Here is a 17,752-nt window from a genome sequence, read left to right as displayed (position 1 = left end):
ACCATCACATTGGGGTTAGGGATTCAACATAGGAGTTTATGCAAATGTAAACATTCAGTCAGTAACACTAGCCAGCTATACAGACTGTTAGCAATAAAACCAGGTGCTTACCGTTTTGATTTCACTGTCTTTATTAACAATTACAGGCAACTGAACACGTATGTAGAGTTTTGTCTCATAATAATTTCTGGAATTTGAAAGTTATACTAAAGAAAGGTAAGGAATCAAAAAGTAAGTTTTGTAAGTTGAGGAATAAAGACTACTAGTATGTATGGAACAGTAACAATTATTTTTTGAGCTTGCCTGTATTTCAGGCACTGTGCTGGGTGCTGGGGATTTCATAATAAACAAGATATTCCCTGCTGTCAAGGAATTCCCAAATCTAATAGGGGAATAAGCAATTACCCTACAGTGTGAGTAACACTATTACAGGGTTAACATGGGGTATTCTGAAAACACACAGATAAAGCACAAATCCTAATTGGATACTTCTTATAGGATCTGAGTAAACCTGGAGTTGGTCTTTATTTACTATCAATAAATGAAGGATGTATTAAATGTATGTGAAAGTAGGAAATTAAGGAGAAGAAAATTCTAGTCTTAGTTCTGCTCCAATACTATCTCCTCCAGAAGTCATCCCTGAACCCTTGACTGGCCTGTGTCCCCCACTCTGTGCAGTCCTCTGTTGTAGTGTTTAGCACTTGCTTACTTCTGTCTCCTTCATTAGATTATAAGTACTTTGGATATAATACCTAGCTGTAGTTAAATGCCCAGTAAATATTAAATAGTGTTGATTTCAATCCCATCAGTTTGGAAACATTAACAATTAATCATTTAAGCTTTTTGGCTATTTAATTAATGTATTTATTGTCCCCCATGTTTCAAATGGGAGTGAGGAAAATAAATAAATTTAGAATGAGGACTGTAATGCAGGTATTAATCTAAGTCATTAGATAATAATTTAAATCCTTTTTCTACCTCTGAAGAATCCAAATGAACCTGAAGCAAATTGCCTTTTTTGTTCAAGGCTCCCTCTCTTGAGCACGTATACACAACTACCATACACATGCGTGCATGCGTGCATGCGCGCACACACACTGAGATATGTATATATGTAAACAAAGGGCAAATAATCAGCCAGGCATACGAATGAGTTAATGTAAGAGGGATTAAATGAACATTTGGGCACAAAACACAATTTTAAAAAAAGTATGGTTTGCCATGTTTCTTCAATTTAAAACACCAAACTGAATTTGTAGCTTGGTTGAAGAAAAAGATACTAATTTTGTCTGCTCTTTCACTTGTTCTTGAATGCATCACAAGCTTTTTTTCATGTTTTCTTGGTGAGCAAATTAATTCATGCTCACTTAAAAATATGCAAGTTGGTAAATACCCTATTCATTTTCATGCTGCTGATAAAGACATGCCCCAGAATGGGCAATTTACAAAAGGAAGAGGTTTAATGGACTTACAGTTCCACATCCCTGGTGGGGCGGGGGGGCACTCACAATCATGGTAGAAGGTGAAAGGCATGTCTTACATGGCAGCAGACAAGAGAAGAGAGCTTGTGCTGGGAAACTCCCATTTTTAAAACCATTAGATCTTGTGATTCACTATCACGAGAACACCAGGGGAAAGGTTTGCCCCCATGATTCAGTTACCTCCCACTGGGTCCCTCCCACAACACCTGAGAACTCAAGATGAGATTTGAGTGGAGACACAGCCAAACCATATCATTCTACCCCTGGCCACTCCCAAATCTCATGTCCTCACATTTCAAAACCAGTCATACTTTTACAACAGTCCCCCAAAGTCTTAACTCATTTAAGCATTAACTCAAAAGTCCACAGTCCAAAGTGTCATTCAAGACAAGGCAAGTCCCTTCCACCTATGAGCCTATAAAATCAAAAGCAAGTTAGTTACTTCCTGTATACAGTGGGGATACAGGCATTGGATAAATACACCCATTCCAAAAGAGAGAAATTGGCCAAAACAAAGAGGCTACGGGCCCCATGCAATTCCGAAATCCAGTGGGGCAGTCAAATCTTAAAGCTGCAAAATGATCTCCTTTGACTCTATGTCTCACATACAGGTCACACTGATGCAAGAGGTGTGCTCCCTTGGCCTTGGGCAACTCCACCCCTATGGCTTTGCAGTGTATAACCCCCTCCCCGCTGCTTTCATGGGCTGTCACTAAGTGTCTGCGGCTTTTCCAGGTGCATGGTGCAAGCTGTTGGTGGATCTACCATTCTGGGGTCTGGAGGACGGTGGCCCTCTTCTAACAGCTCCACTAGGTGGTGCCCCAGTGGGGACTCTGTGTGGAGGCTTTGACCCCACATTTCACTTCTGCACTGCCGTAGCAGAAGTTCTCCATGAGAGCCCCATTCCTGCAGCAAACTTCTGTGTGGGCATCCAGGTGTTTTTATGCATCCTCTGAAATCCAGGCAGAGATTCCCAAACCTCAGTTCCTGACTCCTGTACACCCACAGGCCCAACACCACATGGAAGCTGCCAAGGCTTGGGGCTTCCACCCTCTGAAGCAATATCCTGAGCTGTACTTTAGTGCCTTTTTATCATGACAGAAGCAGCTGGGACACGGGTACCAGGTCCCTAGACTGAACACAGCAGAGGGACCCTGGGCCCAGCCCACAGAATCATTTTTTCCTCCTAAACATCTGGGCATCTGATGTGAGGGACTGCTGCAAAGGTCTCTGACATGTCCTGGAGACATTTTTCCCGTTGTATTGGTGATTAACACTCAGCTCCTCATGACTTGTGCAAGTTTCTGCAGCTGGCTTGAATTTCTCCTTAGAAAATGGGATTTTCTTTTCTGTCATATTGTCAGGCTGCAAATTTTCCAAACTTTTATGCTCTGCTCCCCTTAGAAAACTGAATGCCTTTAACAGCACCCAAGTCACCTCTTGAAATCTTTGCTGCTTAGATACCTATAATCCAGATACCCTAAATCATCTCTGTCAAGTTCAAAGTTCCACAGATCTCTAGGGCAGGGACAAAATGCTGCCAGTCTTTTTGCTGAAACATAACGAGAGTCACCTTTGTTCCAGTTCCTCATCTCCATCTGAGACCACCTCAGCTGGACTTTATTGTCCATATCACTATCAGCATTTTGGGCAAAGCCATTCAACAAGTCACTAGGAAGTTCCAAACTTTCCCACATTTTCCTGTCTTCTTCTGAGCCCTCCAAACTGTTCCACCCTCTGCCTGTTACCCAATTCCAAAGTCACTTCCACATTTTCAGTTATCTTTTCAGCAGCACTCCAATTCTTGTACCAATTTACCCTATTAGTCCATTTTCACACTGCTAATTAAGACATACTCAAGACTGGGCAATTTACAAAAGAAAGAGGTTTAATGGACTTTACAGTTGCACAGAGCTGGGGAGGCCTCACAATCGTGATGGAAGGTGAAAGGCGTGACTTACGTGGTGGCAGACAAGAGAAGAGAGCTTGTTCAGGGAAACTCCTGTTTTTAAAACCATCGAATCTCGTAAGACTTATTCACTATCATGAGAACAGCACAGGCAAGGTTTGGGGACCCAGCCAAACCATATCATTATCAAAGCAAGGAAAAAGTATTATCCTCAATCCCATTTATGTAGTCTCATTTTTTAATACAGTCATGTACCACATTTCAGTCAGTGATGAAGCACCTGTGTGATGGTGGTCCCACAGATTATAAAACTGTACTTTTACTGTACCTTTTCTATGTTTAGATACACAAATAGTTACCATTGTGTTACAGGTACCCTCAGTATTCACTATAATAACATGCTGTACAGGTTTGTAGCTTGGGAGCAATAAGCATTCCATATATTCTAGGTGGGTATATATGTATAGCTTAGGTGTGGTATAGTTGGCTGTGCCATCCAGGTTTTTGTAAATACACTCTATGATGTTCGCGTGGTGATAACATTGCCTAATGATGTATTTCTCAGAACATATCCTCGTTGTTAACTGGAGCATTACTGTAGTTAATTGAATTCTTTATAATATAAACCCTTTTCACTTAATACAGCAATAGATCCATTCTGCAAGGTTGCTAAAACAGTCATTGTAAACATCTTTTTTGTTTGTTTGTTTAGTTTTTTTTGCTTTGTCACTCAGGCTGGAGTGCATTGGTGCAAGCGTGGCTCACTGCAGCCTCAACCTCCTGGGCTCAAGAGATCCTCCTTCCTCAGCTTCCCGAGTAGCTGGGACCATTGGCATGTGTCATCACGCCCAGCTAATTTTTTGTGGGTAGAGACAGGATCACATGTTGCTGAGGCTGGTCTCGACCTCCTGGGCTCAAGCAGTCCTCCCACCTTGTCCTCCAAAGTGCTGGGATTACTGACGTGAGCTACCATGCCCAGCCTAAACATCTTTTTTTTTTTTGAGACAGAGTTTCACTCTTGTTGTCCAGGCTGGAGTGCCATGGCGTGATATCGGTTCACTGAAATCTCTGCCCTCCAGGTTCAAGCGATTCTCCTGCCTCAGCCTCCTTAGTAGCTGGGATTACAGGCATGTGGCACCACTCCTGGCTAATTTTGTATTTTTAGTAGAGACGGGGTTTCTCCATGTTGGTCAGGCTGGTCTCGAACTCCCGACCTCAGGTGATCCGCCCACCTCGGCCTCCCAAAATGCTGGGATTATAGGCATGAGCCACTGCGCCCAGCCACATCTTTTTTAATGACTACATACATATACGTTGTACGGATATGTCATTGCTTTTTGACCAACCATTCTCCGAATATTCGGCAGTCAGGTTATTTCCAATGTTTCATTCTTACAAGTAATGCTATGACATATGCCTAAAATTATCCACATTATTTCCTTAGATTTCTGGACTTGGAAGTATTTAGATGCAAGAGTATAAACATTTTTTTTTTTTTTAATACAGGGTCCAGGTTGAAGTGCAGTAGCGCAATCTCAGCTCACTGCAGCCTTGACCTCCTGGGCTCAATGATCCTCCCACCTCAGCCACCTAAGTAGCTGGGACTATAGGCACATGCCACCACACTCGACTAGATATAAACATTTTACAGCTTTGATCCATAGCACAGCATGACAGTTTTATACCAAACAACCCTTATAGTACAGTTGGCAGTATCTACTTGAACTGCACGAGTAGTAAAACCAGAATTTCCTCCTTGTAGCCAACAGCTGTAACTCCCCTCCCAGTGGTGGTCCAGGCAGCAATTTTCTCCATATTCTGTTATAAATATACTAGTAGCCTTTTATGCGTAATTTTTTTCTCTTTGTAAATCCTTTTATTTTTATTTTCGACTTGAGTCATTTCTTGGGGATTTAAATGATGGGGTTTTTTTATTTACTCTTTTACTTAAATGTTTTTCTACTCTGATTTAATTCTACTTTAAACCACTCAGGATTGGTTTTGATACCTAAGCAAATCATAAAACTTCTGCCATTGTTTTAGGAGACCAAAAGCATGAATTAATCTATTAACAAAGTATATAGTGTGCAAGGTAATCATTGTAAGACTTTTCTGCTTTAAGAGGGTGAAGAGATGAAAAATTAAACTTAAATGATGTATAGTGTTCACACAGTCAGAGGAGAATCCATTTTCTGTGTTGCTTATTCTTTGAAAAGGGGTTAAAATTAGCTTTATGCATATAGCTTCTGTGTGAAGATGCTTAGTTAATGCTTTGTGGCTTGGTATTACACTTCAGATTTCTCCATGTTAAGATTGAGTTTGGCCGGGCGCAGTGGCTGATGCCTGTAATCCCAGCACTTTGGGAGGCTGAGGTGGGCGGATCACTAGGTCAGGAGGTCGAGACCATCCTGGCTAACATGGTAAAACCCCAACTCTACTAAAAGTACAAAAAATTAGCCAGGCATGGTGGTGGGCGCCTGTGGTCCCAGCTACTCAGGAGGCTGAGGCAGGAGAATGGTGTGAACGCGGGAGGCAGAGGTTGCAGTGAGCCAAGATGGTGCCACTGTACTCCAGTCTGGGCAACAGAGTGAGACTCCATCTCAAAAAAAAAAATTGAGTTCATCCACAAGATTTTACCACCAGCATCCCAGTGACTGTGGCAGCCATTGCTATTGTGGCAATCTCTTAAGTAGTTCAGTATTACAGTGTTTGAATCACAGAATCATTGACAGTCAAAGAAATAAGAACTATTAAAGTTGGCTACCCAATATTGCATTCTAAGGATTGTGGAGATTAGGGATGGGGTTAAACCAGGAAGAAAAACAAGCCTTTAAAAGTCTCCCAGGTAAAATATTTACAAATTGAGTTTATTCTTTATTTTTAAAATGCTGGATGAGTTCTTTCTAAAAGTAGATACATTGAAATGTTCTTGTCATTTGTTAAAAGTTTTTTGTAAAGTATTTGGTTGCCCTGTGAAATGAAGAATCAGCAATGAGTGGTATATTTGTTCACTATTTTGTTGAACTCCTATAATATGCTGGACACAGCACAGAGCACTAGGAATACAAAGTCAAAATATAATGTGTGGCTCCTTATCTCAGGGAGTAACCAACAGGTAGACAATATACATGTAACACATAATTACAGTATAGTTAGATAAGTCTCCTGAAGGAGTTTACGTACCAGGTACGGTGAAGTCACAAAGAGAAGTATCTTCCTCAGTCAAGGGAAGGATTTCAGAAGACAACACCAGATATTAGTTTATAACTGGAAGCTAGTCCTTCGTGGATGATATAAAAATAAATTTTTATACAGTAGAAAAAAAAAATTCCTAGAATCTGAAACCTCAGGGTAGAAGAATTCCTCCACTGACATACTTGAGGGCAAAAGACAAGAAGCATGTTTGTGCAAAAAGTTTCATGCTCATTATGAAAGGTGTAAAGTTTCCTTCTTCCATTATTTACTGTTTTGTTTGTGTGTGTTTTGTTTTGTTTTACACTTAGGTATCATTTATGAAGCCATAGCGATAGGCCTGAGAATTCTTTTGCATGTAGAGATGGGCCTGAGGAGCTTAGATACCTTTTTTTTTTTTAATTTTTTTATTTTAATAGTGATGAGGTTTCACTGTGTTGCCCAGGCTGGTCTCAAACTCCTGAGCTCAAGCAGTCTGCCTGCCTCAGCCTCCCAAAGTTCTGGGATGAGCCACCACACGCAGCCATAGGTACCCTTTTGATTTGGTTCCAGAGAGGGCTCTTTTAGTTAGGAAGACCATTAATGTTAGTGTTACTTCTTGGTAAATTGATCACTCCTTTGTTTCACTGAACATCTAAACCATGCTGACAAAGTTAGTCTTTATTCAAGGATAAAACCTGTACTGGTTTTATCAGTTTCCCCCTTTCTTTCTCCCTCTAGCATTTCATATTTCTTTGTTGTTGTTTCTGCTCCATGCCTGGGTATGCAGCTTCACAAGAATCACATTAAAACTATTTCTGGTTGTTTTCTTTTCAGAACAAATGTGACATTTTCTTCATCTCCTTGATTTTGAGCTGAAGAGGGCAAACTGTCAAAAATAATGAGGCCAAATGGATTTGAACACTGAATAGCAGTCTGAAACAGTGCTCAGAGACTTTGCCTTTACAATCATTATTACAGAGGCAATGAGGGAAAGCTCCTTGGTGGCCATGAAATGAAGAGAAACTGAAACAGCTCTTAGGGGATTAGGGAAAGTCCCAGGCATAGGTAGCACTCACTTGTTCATGTATTTATTCACACAGCATTGTGTGGAGTGCTAGATGCTGTGATGCAGAGAAAAAAAAAACTCATGGTCCTAACCTTTTTTGGAATACTGTTTGAAAGACAAACATGTAAACTGACTCCTGATGCTTCAGGGTTTCTATATAGGAACTATTATTCCTCCAGAAAATATTTATTCCTCCTCTATTATATTCCAGATTCTCTTCAAAAGACATCCTATATGAATACTTTTAAACACACACTCTATCTCTAGCAAGACTACCAAAATATGACTTGGTGGGCATCTATGGAATTTGCTTCCATAAATACTAGAATGGGCTATTACTGTCATTAGGTAAGAGTAGATGATTCTTCAAGAAGGATGCAGGTTAAGGGAGACTGTTAGTTCTCACAAATTTTTAAAATATTCGTCTCTTCTTTTTATTATTAGCTTGTAATGTCAATGAAGAAGACATTTACAAAGTCTAATCCAAATCTGAATGATCAAAAATTCTAAATTAAAAATTTTAATGAGGTTTTATCACAACATTTATATTCTAAAGGAAAAGCTCAGTGACCAAATATGAAAAAAGTTTGAATAAACTCTTAAAAGTCACTCATTACAAAAAGAAAAAGGAGATTTCAATTTTCGACTATTTCATGAGTTGATAAAGGACATTTTGATGTGTGTATGTGTTTTATATGATATGCCAATAAAGTTTAACATACAGGGCATTCCAGAATGGTTTCTGCCCCACTGATGGACTTCAAAGATGTCTCATCAACTATACTGTTAAATGCCATAATTAAAGGTCTCCTTTCTGTTAGAAAGCTCTTAGTCCAAGCAGCAAGTCTACCTTCTGATAGGATACTGTGTGGTATCTATGACCATCTATAAATTAATTTATTTTTTCAGGTACCCCAATTATGAATTTATTAGTGATAACTCTATTTCCTGGTCAGCTGGACTGCACAACCGATACACAGAAAATTCACTTCGTGGAGTAATCCTGGATATACATTTTCTCTCTCAGGCAGACTTCCTAGTGTGTACTTTTTCATCCCAGGTAAGTGTCAGTAGGGCATTTTAAAATAACCAATACTTTTTGGTTGTATAGGAGTCAGAAAAATTATTTGTGTGTCTGTGTATTGTTAATGTTCATTATTGTGACTCAGGTACAATTTTTCTGATACTCAGTAATGATCCCTTTTGTGGAAGAATGAAAAGATCCCATAAAATACCCATTCATGTGCACTGAATATTTAGTTGTTTGCAAGTAATGGCTGACTACATCTCCACTGAAGCCAGTTACTGGAGTTGTTTAAAGTACTTGGCTTGTTCACAGCATTTAACAGAAACAACAAGTAATTAAGCTTACTTAATACTTTCTAATTTTGCATATAGTCAATATGTAACCAGAATCCATCCATTTCTACACATTAGTGCACTGATACTGAGAGGCTTAAATGTCCTGAATTTTGCCTCAGTTGATTGCTTTATAGAAAAGAGAGTAAATGTAATTCCCTTTCAAGTTCTACTACATTTCTACCAAGTGAGAAACTGTATGTTAAATTTAAGAAACACAATATCACAATCATTGTTTGAATTTAATTGTTGCAGATGATTATATTTTATGGGTGTGGTGTATGTGTTTTTATGAGGGTCCAACCAGCTTTATATGCCCTGTGGAATATCAGAATAACAATATTTATAGTGGATTTTATTCTGTTCTCTCATTTATACACATATTATTGGTTAGTTCATTCAACCAGCTGTTAAATACACTCAAAATTATACTAGATGCAGAGGAGATTTCAAAGGAGATTGAAGATACAGTTCTTGCCCTGGTCCAGAATCTAATAAGCAAAATAAACACATGAAATAACTAGAGAATAATTAACAGAACATACAAATTGGTATAAGATAAGTGTATGCTTAAATGTCGAGAAGAGGCAGAGAAAAGAAAATGTGAAAAAAGGAAAGCCACATCATTTTTACGAGAGTATACTTCGGAGAGTAAAAGGAAATGGATACTTTCTTATTATATGACAATATACATTGTCATGGGATGGTGATATGATTTTTGGAAAGATACCTAGCCAGGCAAAGGTTACAGATTCCTTTAATATGGAATAAGAACACAACTTACTACCCAAAGATAGCTGCACAGAACACACAGCAGCAATCTTAATCAGAAGGGAAAATGTCTTCAAGTTCCCATGAAGGCATCCACTATTGATGTTTCTCCCTAATTGGGGTGCGGATCCTATCTTTTAAGAAACTCTCATTTCCATTCTTATTGCAAGAAAGGTGCAAGGTTTATAACTTCTTGATTCCTTCCAACTGTTTTTGAGAGTCTTGACTATGCATCTGCCTGATCAACAGGTACATGTAACTGGTAACAACCTCCAAACATTCTTGATGCTTATTGTTAGAATGAGTGAATCAAGAGTCACTTCCCCAGGTATGCCACCTTCTCTGTAGGCCTGGATTTTAGGCCTGCCTGAAGTCAACTCCTCTAGTCCAGGTTTCTTAACCAAGGCACTATTTTAGACCCGATAATTCTTTGTTGTGAGGAGCCATATTGTGCATTGTAGGATATTTAGCAGCCTCCCTGGCCAGTAAGACCCTCACTTCAAATTATGACAACCAAAAATGTCTCCAGACATTGCCAGATGTCCCCTATGGAGCAAAATTGCCCTGGTTGAGAGTCACTGTTCTAGTCACAAGATTCTAAAATTAAATAAATTTACACATGTCTAAATGTTTACCAATCTCACATGTAGGCAGGCACTGAGACTTACAGGATTGTACTCATGTTTTGCTTTTCTTCTTCCAACCCTCCTTAGTAATACCATTAGGCTTATTCTGGAATAGAAAATTTTTTTCTTTACTCTTTTTTTTCCTTTTTGAAGTTGTACTTTAGAATTTTGGATCCTCATAACTCCAATTTTGACCTAGAAATCAGGATCTCTGTCACTTTATGATGGTAGAATTCTGTCTAGGATTGAGGAGAATATTGTTCTATTACTTTGTTTGGTTTTATGCATAATGTCGACCTCAGTGTATTCAGACCTTGGGTCCAGAGAAGCAATTCATATGAAGTAGGAGTGGTGCTGAGAAGACTTTCTGTATCCAAAGGAATAAGGCTCATACTTATATATCATGTTGTTCCTAAAAACTCTTGGCAGTCAAAGTTTGCCCAAAATAATTTCACTCATTTGAACCTAAGCAAAATTAAAATAATATTTCATAACCCAAAATAGACTTGAATAACTCAAAATATTTTATGTTAGGGTTCACAATAAAAGTTTAACAGTAAAAATACCTTCCATTTTTATAGTGAGTAGCAGTTTGCCTAATGTGATTACCTCCTTATCATGTACCTTATTTGATGACTAACCACTGTAGCATTTGAAACTGTAGAATAATTCCATATTCAGTGATAAATCTTTGGGCTTACCTCAGGATTTTTTTCAGATATTTTTAGTACAGAAGTATTTAGTAAAGTTTAATGTTTTTGTAGTGTGAATGAAATTGTTTGCAGGATTATTATATAGATTCCCTTACCAAAACCAAAATTGGAATTGTTTGAAAATGCCCTAGAAATATCTTGTCGTCATTGCCAATAGAGGGTGAGAAAAAGTCACTGATGGGATAAAATGCCAAACCATTGACCACTGATCACAGAGCAAGAAAGAGACAACCTGTGGTATAGAGTCGGGATATCTGTGTTTGAGTCCAACTTTGACCAATTAGTGGCTGTGTGTCCTTGAACAAATTACTTAGCGTATCTCTTAACTGGTTTATTTTTCTACATGTGAAAAAATAATAGTACCTATAGTATAGAGTTTTTGTGAGGATTAAGGAGTTATAAAAAGTTATAAAAAGTAAAGCACTGTGAATAGTACCTAGCAATACAGTATTAAACACATTAGCTGCTATTATTATATATATGAATACTTATAGGAATATCTCTGCCTGTTAGACTCTATAGTATTTATTTTGCAGCTCTTTTTCACATGGCTTCATTTCAGACATGGCTTTCTTCATTTCACATGGCTTTCATTTCAAATGCTCTCACATTTTAGAAGGAGCATGAAACGAGCTCTTCAAGGACTCCATTAGCTCTACTTGTGGTCATGGGCAATGCTTAGGGTCCGTAAAGAAGAGGAACTGTTAACATTCAGCATGTACATTTCTCTGGGCCAGTGTACCACCTCAACTTCATTTTGTTTAGCTTATTGAAAGAGAATATTGCCATATGATGTGATTTTTCAGAAACAAAAGTTCTTCATTCCCAAAAGGTGAATGAAGACCTAGTATTTAAAGTAAATGTGTGTGTGTTGACCTTAGTGAAATTAATTTTCAGACTTTCCTATATATGTCATAAGCATTCTGGAAAATGGAGGAAGACTAAAGCCATACATCCAGAAGAGTGACAAAAGATAAACATTGAGAATATGTTCAGCCCAGAATAAAAACATGGATAACCAACTCTCAACTTTCTTCGATGATTATTTCATGTGCCAAGAGATGTTAGGAAGTGATACAAGTTAAATATCTCCTTCATAATTCTTTGACAATCTTTAAGTTTTACTCATGTAAACTTTCTGTCTCCTATACACTATCCTTTGAGGAATACCGTATAACAGTAGTGGGAAAGAGTTGACCTGTTGACCATGAGCTATTGTAGACAATACCGCAGGAATGAAATGCCATACTAGAAGGAAAAATGCAAGGCTACGTGTTTGGAAAACTGCAGGCAAAACTGTCATGGCACCTTAATTGAGATTTCTCAGAAATTTTTATGCCCATCTCCCTCAGTCTCAGGCTTCTAATCTTTCTTTTATGTCCTTAAGTGAGGTAGGGGAATTCTCTCTTCTTCAATGAAAAGTTTTTAAAAGCCAACACTGTGGCTCTGCTCTCTAATTTTGTTACGATTATTGCTCTTAGCTTTCTGAATTCCTTCATCAGATCTGTTTCTCAAAGCCAAGTTTGTCCTAAAAGCCTCATAAATTGAATAGCACAGTCCTCAGGATTTAATATGAAAATTGGAGACGATATTAGCATTTTTTCAAGTGCATCAAGTGAATTTTGAAAGCTATGCAACCATATTCTAAAACATTCTACCAAATACATTAATCCTATTCTGTGTTACTGGAAATCGCCTATGTGCAAAGCATGTCATTTGTCACTTATTTTCTTATTTGAATCTTAAATCTGAAGCAAAGAATTTATAGTTCGAGAATAACAGCAGTTGACAGCCCAGCTGTAGATAGGCACAGTATCAGAAAGGTTTTCTGAAAATATTGCTTATCAGGTTCTGGGATCAATTTTTATTCTGAAATCTGACTTACAAAAATGGTTGCAGGTGCTCACTTTAAAGACTAACATTGTTAAAGACATTGGTTAAAGACATTGTTTAAAGAGCAGTGAACATTACTCAGTAGTTTCAGCCATTGAAAGTCATCATAATACAAAATCACTTTTTTCCCCCATGACACCTCCCTTTATGGCAATTATTACAGTACTCTTATGAGCCTCTCTGTGGTCTCATTCCAAGTCCGCATGCAACTCTACTCCCCTTGTTACACTTTGAATCAGGTTTTGGAAGCCCAGAGGGCAAAACCGAAAACTACGTTAACTATTCCAGACAGAAGGCTCGGGATTGGAATTTCCATTGAGATGTGGCTCATGAAACAACAGTGGATACCTGTTGAGAGTACCATGGAGGAAAGCACAGGGTGAAATCCCAAGGTGTGAACTCTGTGACTACTTCCTAGAGCAGAAGACAAGAAAAGTATTTGCATCCACAGGGGCTCTATCTAGCTTACAATGCTGAGTGCTGTACAGTGCAGCTGTTACTGCATTAATCCTTCTGGCATTTCTCACAACAAAGAAAAGACCTGGTTCTTATTCTCTTATTCTGTAGTAAAACAAAGTGGTTTACAGGAAAAGTGCACAGATCTCTCAGCCACTTCCAACTTCTCACACTAGGAGATCCTCCTGCCCTTATCTGTTTTGACAAAAATAAGATCGCATCTACTCTGAGAAAGCTTTGGAGGCTTATGTAAACTCAGGCTACTTCTAAGGGATGAAATTCAGACTAATGGATTCCTCCCTCTTTTTAAATTTTTTTTTTAATACAGTCATATCTGTTTTATCCTTTGGCAGGATTTTTGCTGTTACCCATTACTCTGTGCTTTACGATGTACTAAAAATGATGCAGTGCCATGTCAACACAGAATAAAGTTAAACATACTACATGTAGCCAGCCTCTGCTTTGCAAACCATAGACTGCTGTCAGTCATGCCACCTGTCAAGCATCAAACCTGAGTATGGACCTTCATTTACCTACCATGTGATTTGAACTTGTAAACCATGTGGTAGGTAAGGAAAGAAGAGAAGTATAGAGTGACTAAATGCAAACATTAACACTATAGTAATCTTTTTAGCCTTTTGCAGTAAATTGCCCTATGGTTGATATAGGCAGTTTTAAAATTACTTCCTCTTAATGTTCTATGTGGATCTTAAGGGTTAAATATCACCCATGGACTTACGTCTCCATTACTGGGCTGATACTATGCCTGGAGCAATATTCATTCAACAGATACTCATTGAGCACCTACTATGTGGCAGGCATTGTTCTAGGTGTTTATCCTAAGGGAATATATACTCAAGAGCCTGAAAGAGTTCTAATTGCGGCTCTGCCATTAACTAGTTCCTTTTGGATTTTTATTTTTATTTTTTGAAATTTAATCTTTCTGTGGCTTAGCTTCTTCATCTGTAAAATATGAATAATAATAGTACTTCACAGATTTGTCATAATAGTTAAATGAGTTGAGACAAGGTGAGGGAAGAGCACACTATTATAACACTGCCTGGGACATAATTAGTGCTCATTAAGCTCAGCTGCTATCCTTAGCAGTCATTCTTACGAGAAAAATAAAGGGCCACACCTGTGTGGCACTGGTATGCTTGCAGAGGCCTACAGTCACATTTGTCATTTTTATAATGGGCCACCTCATTATTAGTGTCTGAAATCTCTGCTATTATTATAATAGTTATTTCTTTGTTTTAATAAAACAGTTGCATTATCCATCAAAGTTAACACATGAACAACTCTTGATAGCAAAATATACACTAATTATTAGGATTATCCCCAGAAGAAACAGGTCTCTAAGGGTGTGGGACGGGTTGCGATACTGTTTTTATGAGAGTAAGACATTTAAGAGTGGAGAGGAGGAAACACATCACGGCTGATTGTCACAGTAGAGGTTGTGGTCATCCTAAGAGTAACACAAGGTCCTGCATTCCTGGCTAGGGATGACTGAAGAGTGGGTGAAGACACCCTGAAAAGACTGTCAGGTTTACCCAAGGCTGTCTTTGGTCTTATGCTATATCTTTCTGCTGTTACAATATGAACATGGAGAATAAGATTTACAAGAGAAAATATATATAGCGGTTACAGGTATATGCAGACTGCCTGGGTTCCAACCTGAATCTACCACTTATCAGTATAACCTTAAGCAATGCCTTAACTTCGCTTTGACATCTGTAAAATGAACATAATGATAGAATTTTATGGGGATGCTGAAAGGAATCTAATTACATTAGATAATATCTAAAAACAATGTCTGACAGCAAAATCTCAGTAAATATTAGCGTCTATCATTGTTACTGTAGTTTGCTATTATTGGAGCTGCTTTAATTATTTAGTTTCTTCTTTTCCTGAGTCCCTCTTAATTTTGCTTGCCTTCTATGAGCCTTTGGCTGAATTTGAAGTTCAAAAGTTCCAAATCTTTTTGATCCCTATTTTATTATAGTCTCAGTATTCTACCAATGATCTCAATTGTAAAATGTTGCCAATATAACCTTTGTTGAAGTACTAAATCTGAAAGCAAAGTTTTTATTATTTTGGTTCTATATCTAGTTGAAATTCTGTCACTGAAATTTGCACAAATCACTTAATCTCCTTGTGTTTTAGTTGCCTATCTGCAAAATTAAAAATACTGTCTAATTATCAGATGAGAATGTGTGATTGATTAACAGTATATGAAGGAAAGGGACCATCAGCATTTGTGTTAAGTTTTTTTTTATCCTAATCCTAAACTTCAAATTCTTTAAGGGCACAAACTATGTCTTACTCATTTTGGTATCATGAGTGCCTAGCTTGGACCACGTGTGTGTAGCTCTTAATAAATGTTTGATAAAATTAACTAATTCATATTCTTAAATTATTTTGTACTATAGAGAGAGAGATTTTAATTGTAATAATCTTTCGTGGGTTTTTTTTTTTTTTTTTAAATTTGAAAAAGGATCCAGACACAGAGATGAAGAATGACTTGTACCATCTTCTGAGAGCAAATGGACTGAAAGCTTGTGGCTAGAATCCACCTACTTTTCAACTTCTTACTCCCCATCCTTTTGGCCAAGGGCTTTTAGATTGCTGTGAAGGAAAGGAGAGCGTTTATATACTAACAATTTTTTTTAAATTCTTTCCAAAGGTCTGTCGAGTTGCTTATGAAATTATGCAAACACTACATCCTGATGCCTCTGCAAACTTCCATTCTTTAGATGACATCTACTATTTTGGGGGCCAGAATGCCCACAACCAAATTGCCATTTATGCTCACCAACCTCGAACTGCAGATGAAATTCCCATGGAACCTGGTGATATCATTGGTGTGGCTGGAAATCACTGGGATGGCTATTCTAAAGGTGTCAACAGAAAACTGGGAAGGACGGGCCTATATCCCTCCTACAAAGTTCGAGAGAAGATAGAAACGGTCAAGTACCCCACATATCCTGAGGCTGAGAAATAAAGCTCAGATGGAAGAGATAAACAACCAAACTCAGTTCAAACCATTTGAGCCAAACTGTAGATGAAGAGGGCTCTGATCTAACACAATAAGGTTATATGAGTAGATACCCTCAGCACCAAGAGCAGCTGGGAACTGACAGAGGCTTCAGTTGGTGGAATTCCTCTTTAACAAGGGCTGCAATGCCCTCAAACCCATGCACAGTACAATAATGTACTCACATATAACATGCAAACAGGTTGTTTTCTACTTTGTCCCTTTCTTTCAATGTGTCCCCATAAGACAAACACTGCCATATTGTGTAATTTAAGTGACACAGACATTTTGTGTGAGACTTAAAACATGGTGCCTATATCTGAGAGACCTATGTGAACTATTGAGAAGACCTGAACAGCTCCTTACTCTGACGAAGTTGATTCTTATTTGGTGGTGGTATTGTGACCACTGCATTCACTCCGGTCAACAGATTCAGAATGAGGATGGACGTTTGGTTTTGTTTTTGTTTTTGTTTTTTTCCTTTATAAGGTTATCTGGTTTTGTTTTTTTTTTAAAATAATTGCATCAGTTCATTGACCTCATCATTAATAAGTGAAGAATACATCGGAAAATAAAATATTCACTCTCCATTAGAAAATTTTGTAAAACAATGCCATGAACAAATTCTTTAGTACTCAATGTTTCTGGACATTCTCTTTGATAACAAAAAATAAATTTTAAAAAGGAATTTTGTAAAGTTTCTAGAATTTTGTATCATTGGATGTTATGATGATCAGCCTTATGTGGAAGAACTGTGATAAAAAGAGGAGCTTTTTAGTTTTTCAGCTTATTTACTTTGTTTTTTTCCTGTTTCTGATATAGTAACTAATTCTTAACTCAGAGACATTGGTCGATTTTAATACTGAAAACCAATTTTCATTGGTACTCATTACAAAATTGCTAAGAACACTCTTTGGGAGCTTTCATTCTCTTATTTTGGACATTGTTTTAATTGAGTGAAATAATCATAACTCCTTGCTCCCAGAGAAGCTATCACCTCCATTTCTAAAACGATTACAGGTTTGTTTGATAGTCTTTCTTAATGTATTTATTATCGCTTTTTGTGAGTAGGGTCCTGTTTTATCTAGGAACCAATTTCTGCCCTGGCCTATCATGCCCTGCTTTTGAGAGTACCAGGTGTCTTAGGCACTGGGAAACTGGCTGTTTCTGAAGTATATGTCTCATAGTATGTAGAACCTGGTGACCAAGGGAGAAGAGGGACCAGTGGGAGACCCACAATGGATTGAGTCTTGGGATTATCTCTTCC

General features: G+C 38.0%; 1 protein-coding gene across 10 annotated transcripts in view; it reads left to right on the top strand.

The window, feature by feature from the left end:
* Positions 1–17,275, top strand: part of FUT8 (fucosyltransferase 8) — a 344,473-nt gene extending 327,198 nt beyond the window's left edge. For all 10 annotated transcript variants that reach the window (XM_009211741.3, XM_017961257.2, XM_021941313.2 and 7 more), the window contains 2 exons: positions 8,540–8,690; positions 16,135–17,275. In XM_009211741.3, coding sequence (XP_009210005.3) covers positions 8,540–8,690; positions 16,135–16,452 — 469 coding nt within the window. In that variant the 3' untranslated portion in view covers positions 16,453–17,275. The remainder of the gene's footprint in view (positions 1–8,539; positions 8,691–16,134) is intronic.
* The last annotated feature ends 477 nt before the right edge of the window (positions 17,276–17,752 follow it).

This window comes from Papio anubis, chromosome 7 (assembly GCF_008728515.1).
Source record: "Papio anubis isolate 15944 chromosome 7, Panubis1.0, whole genome shotgun sequence".
Classification (NCBI taxonomy): Eukaryota; Metazoa; Chordata; class Mammalia; order Primates; family Cercopithecidae; genus Papio; species Papio anubis.
This window is presented reverse-complemented; position numbering and strand designations above follow the sequence as displayed.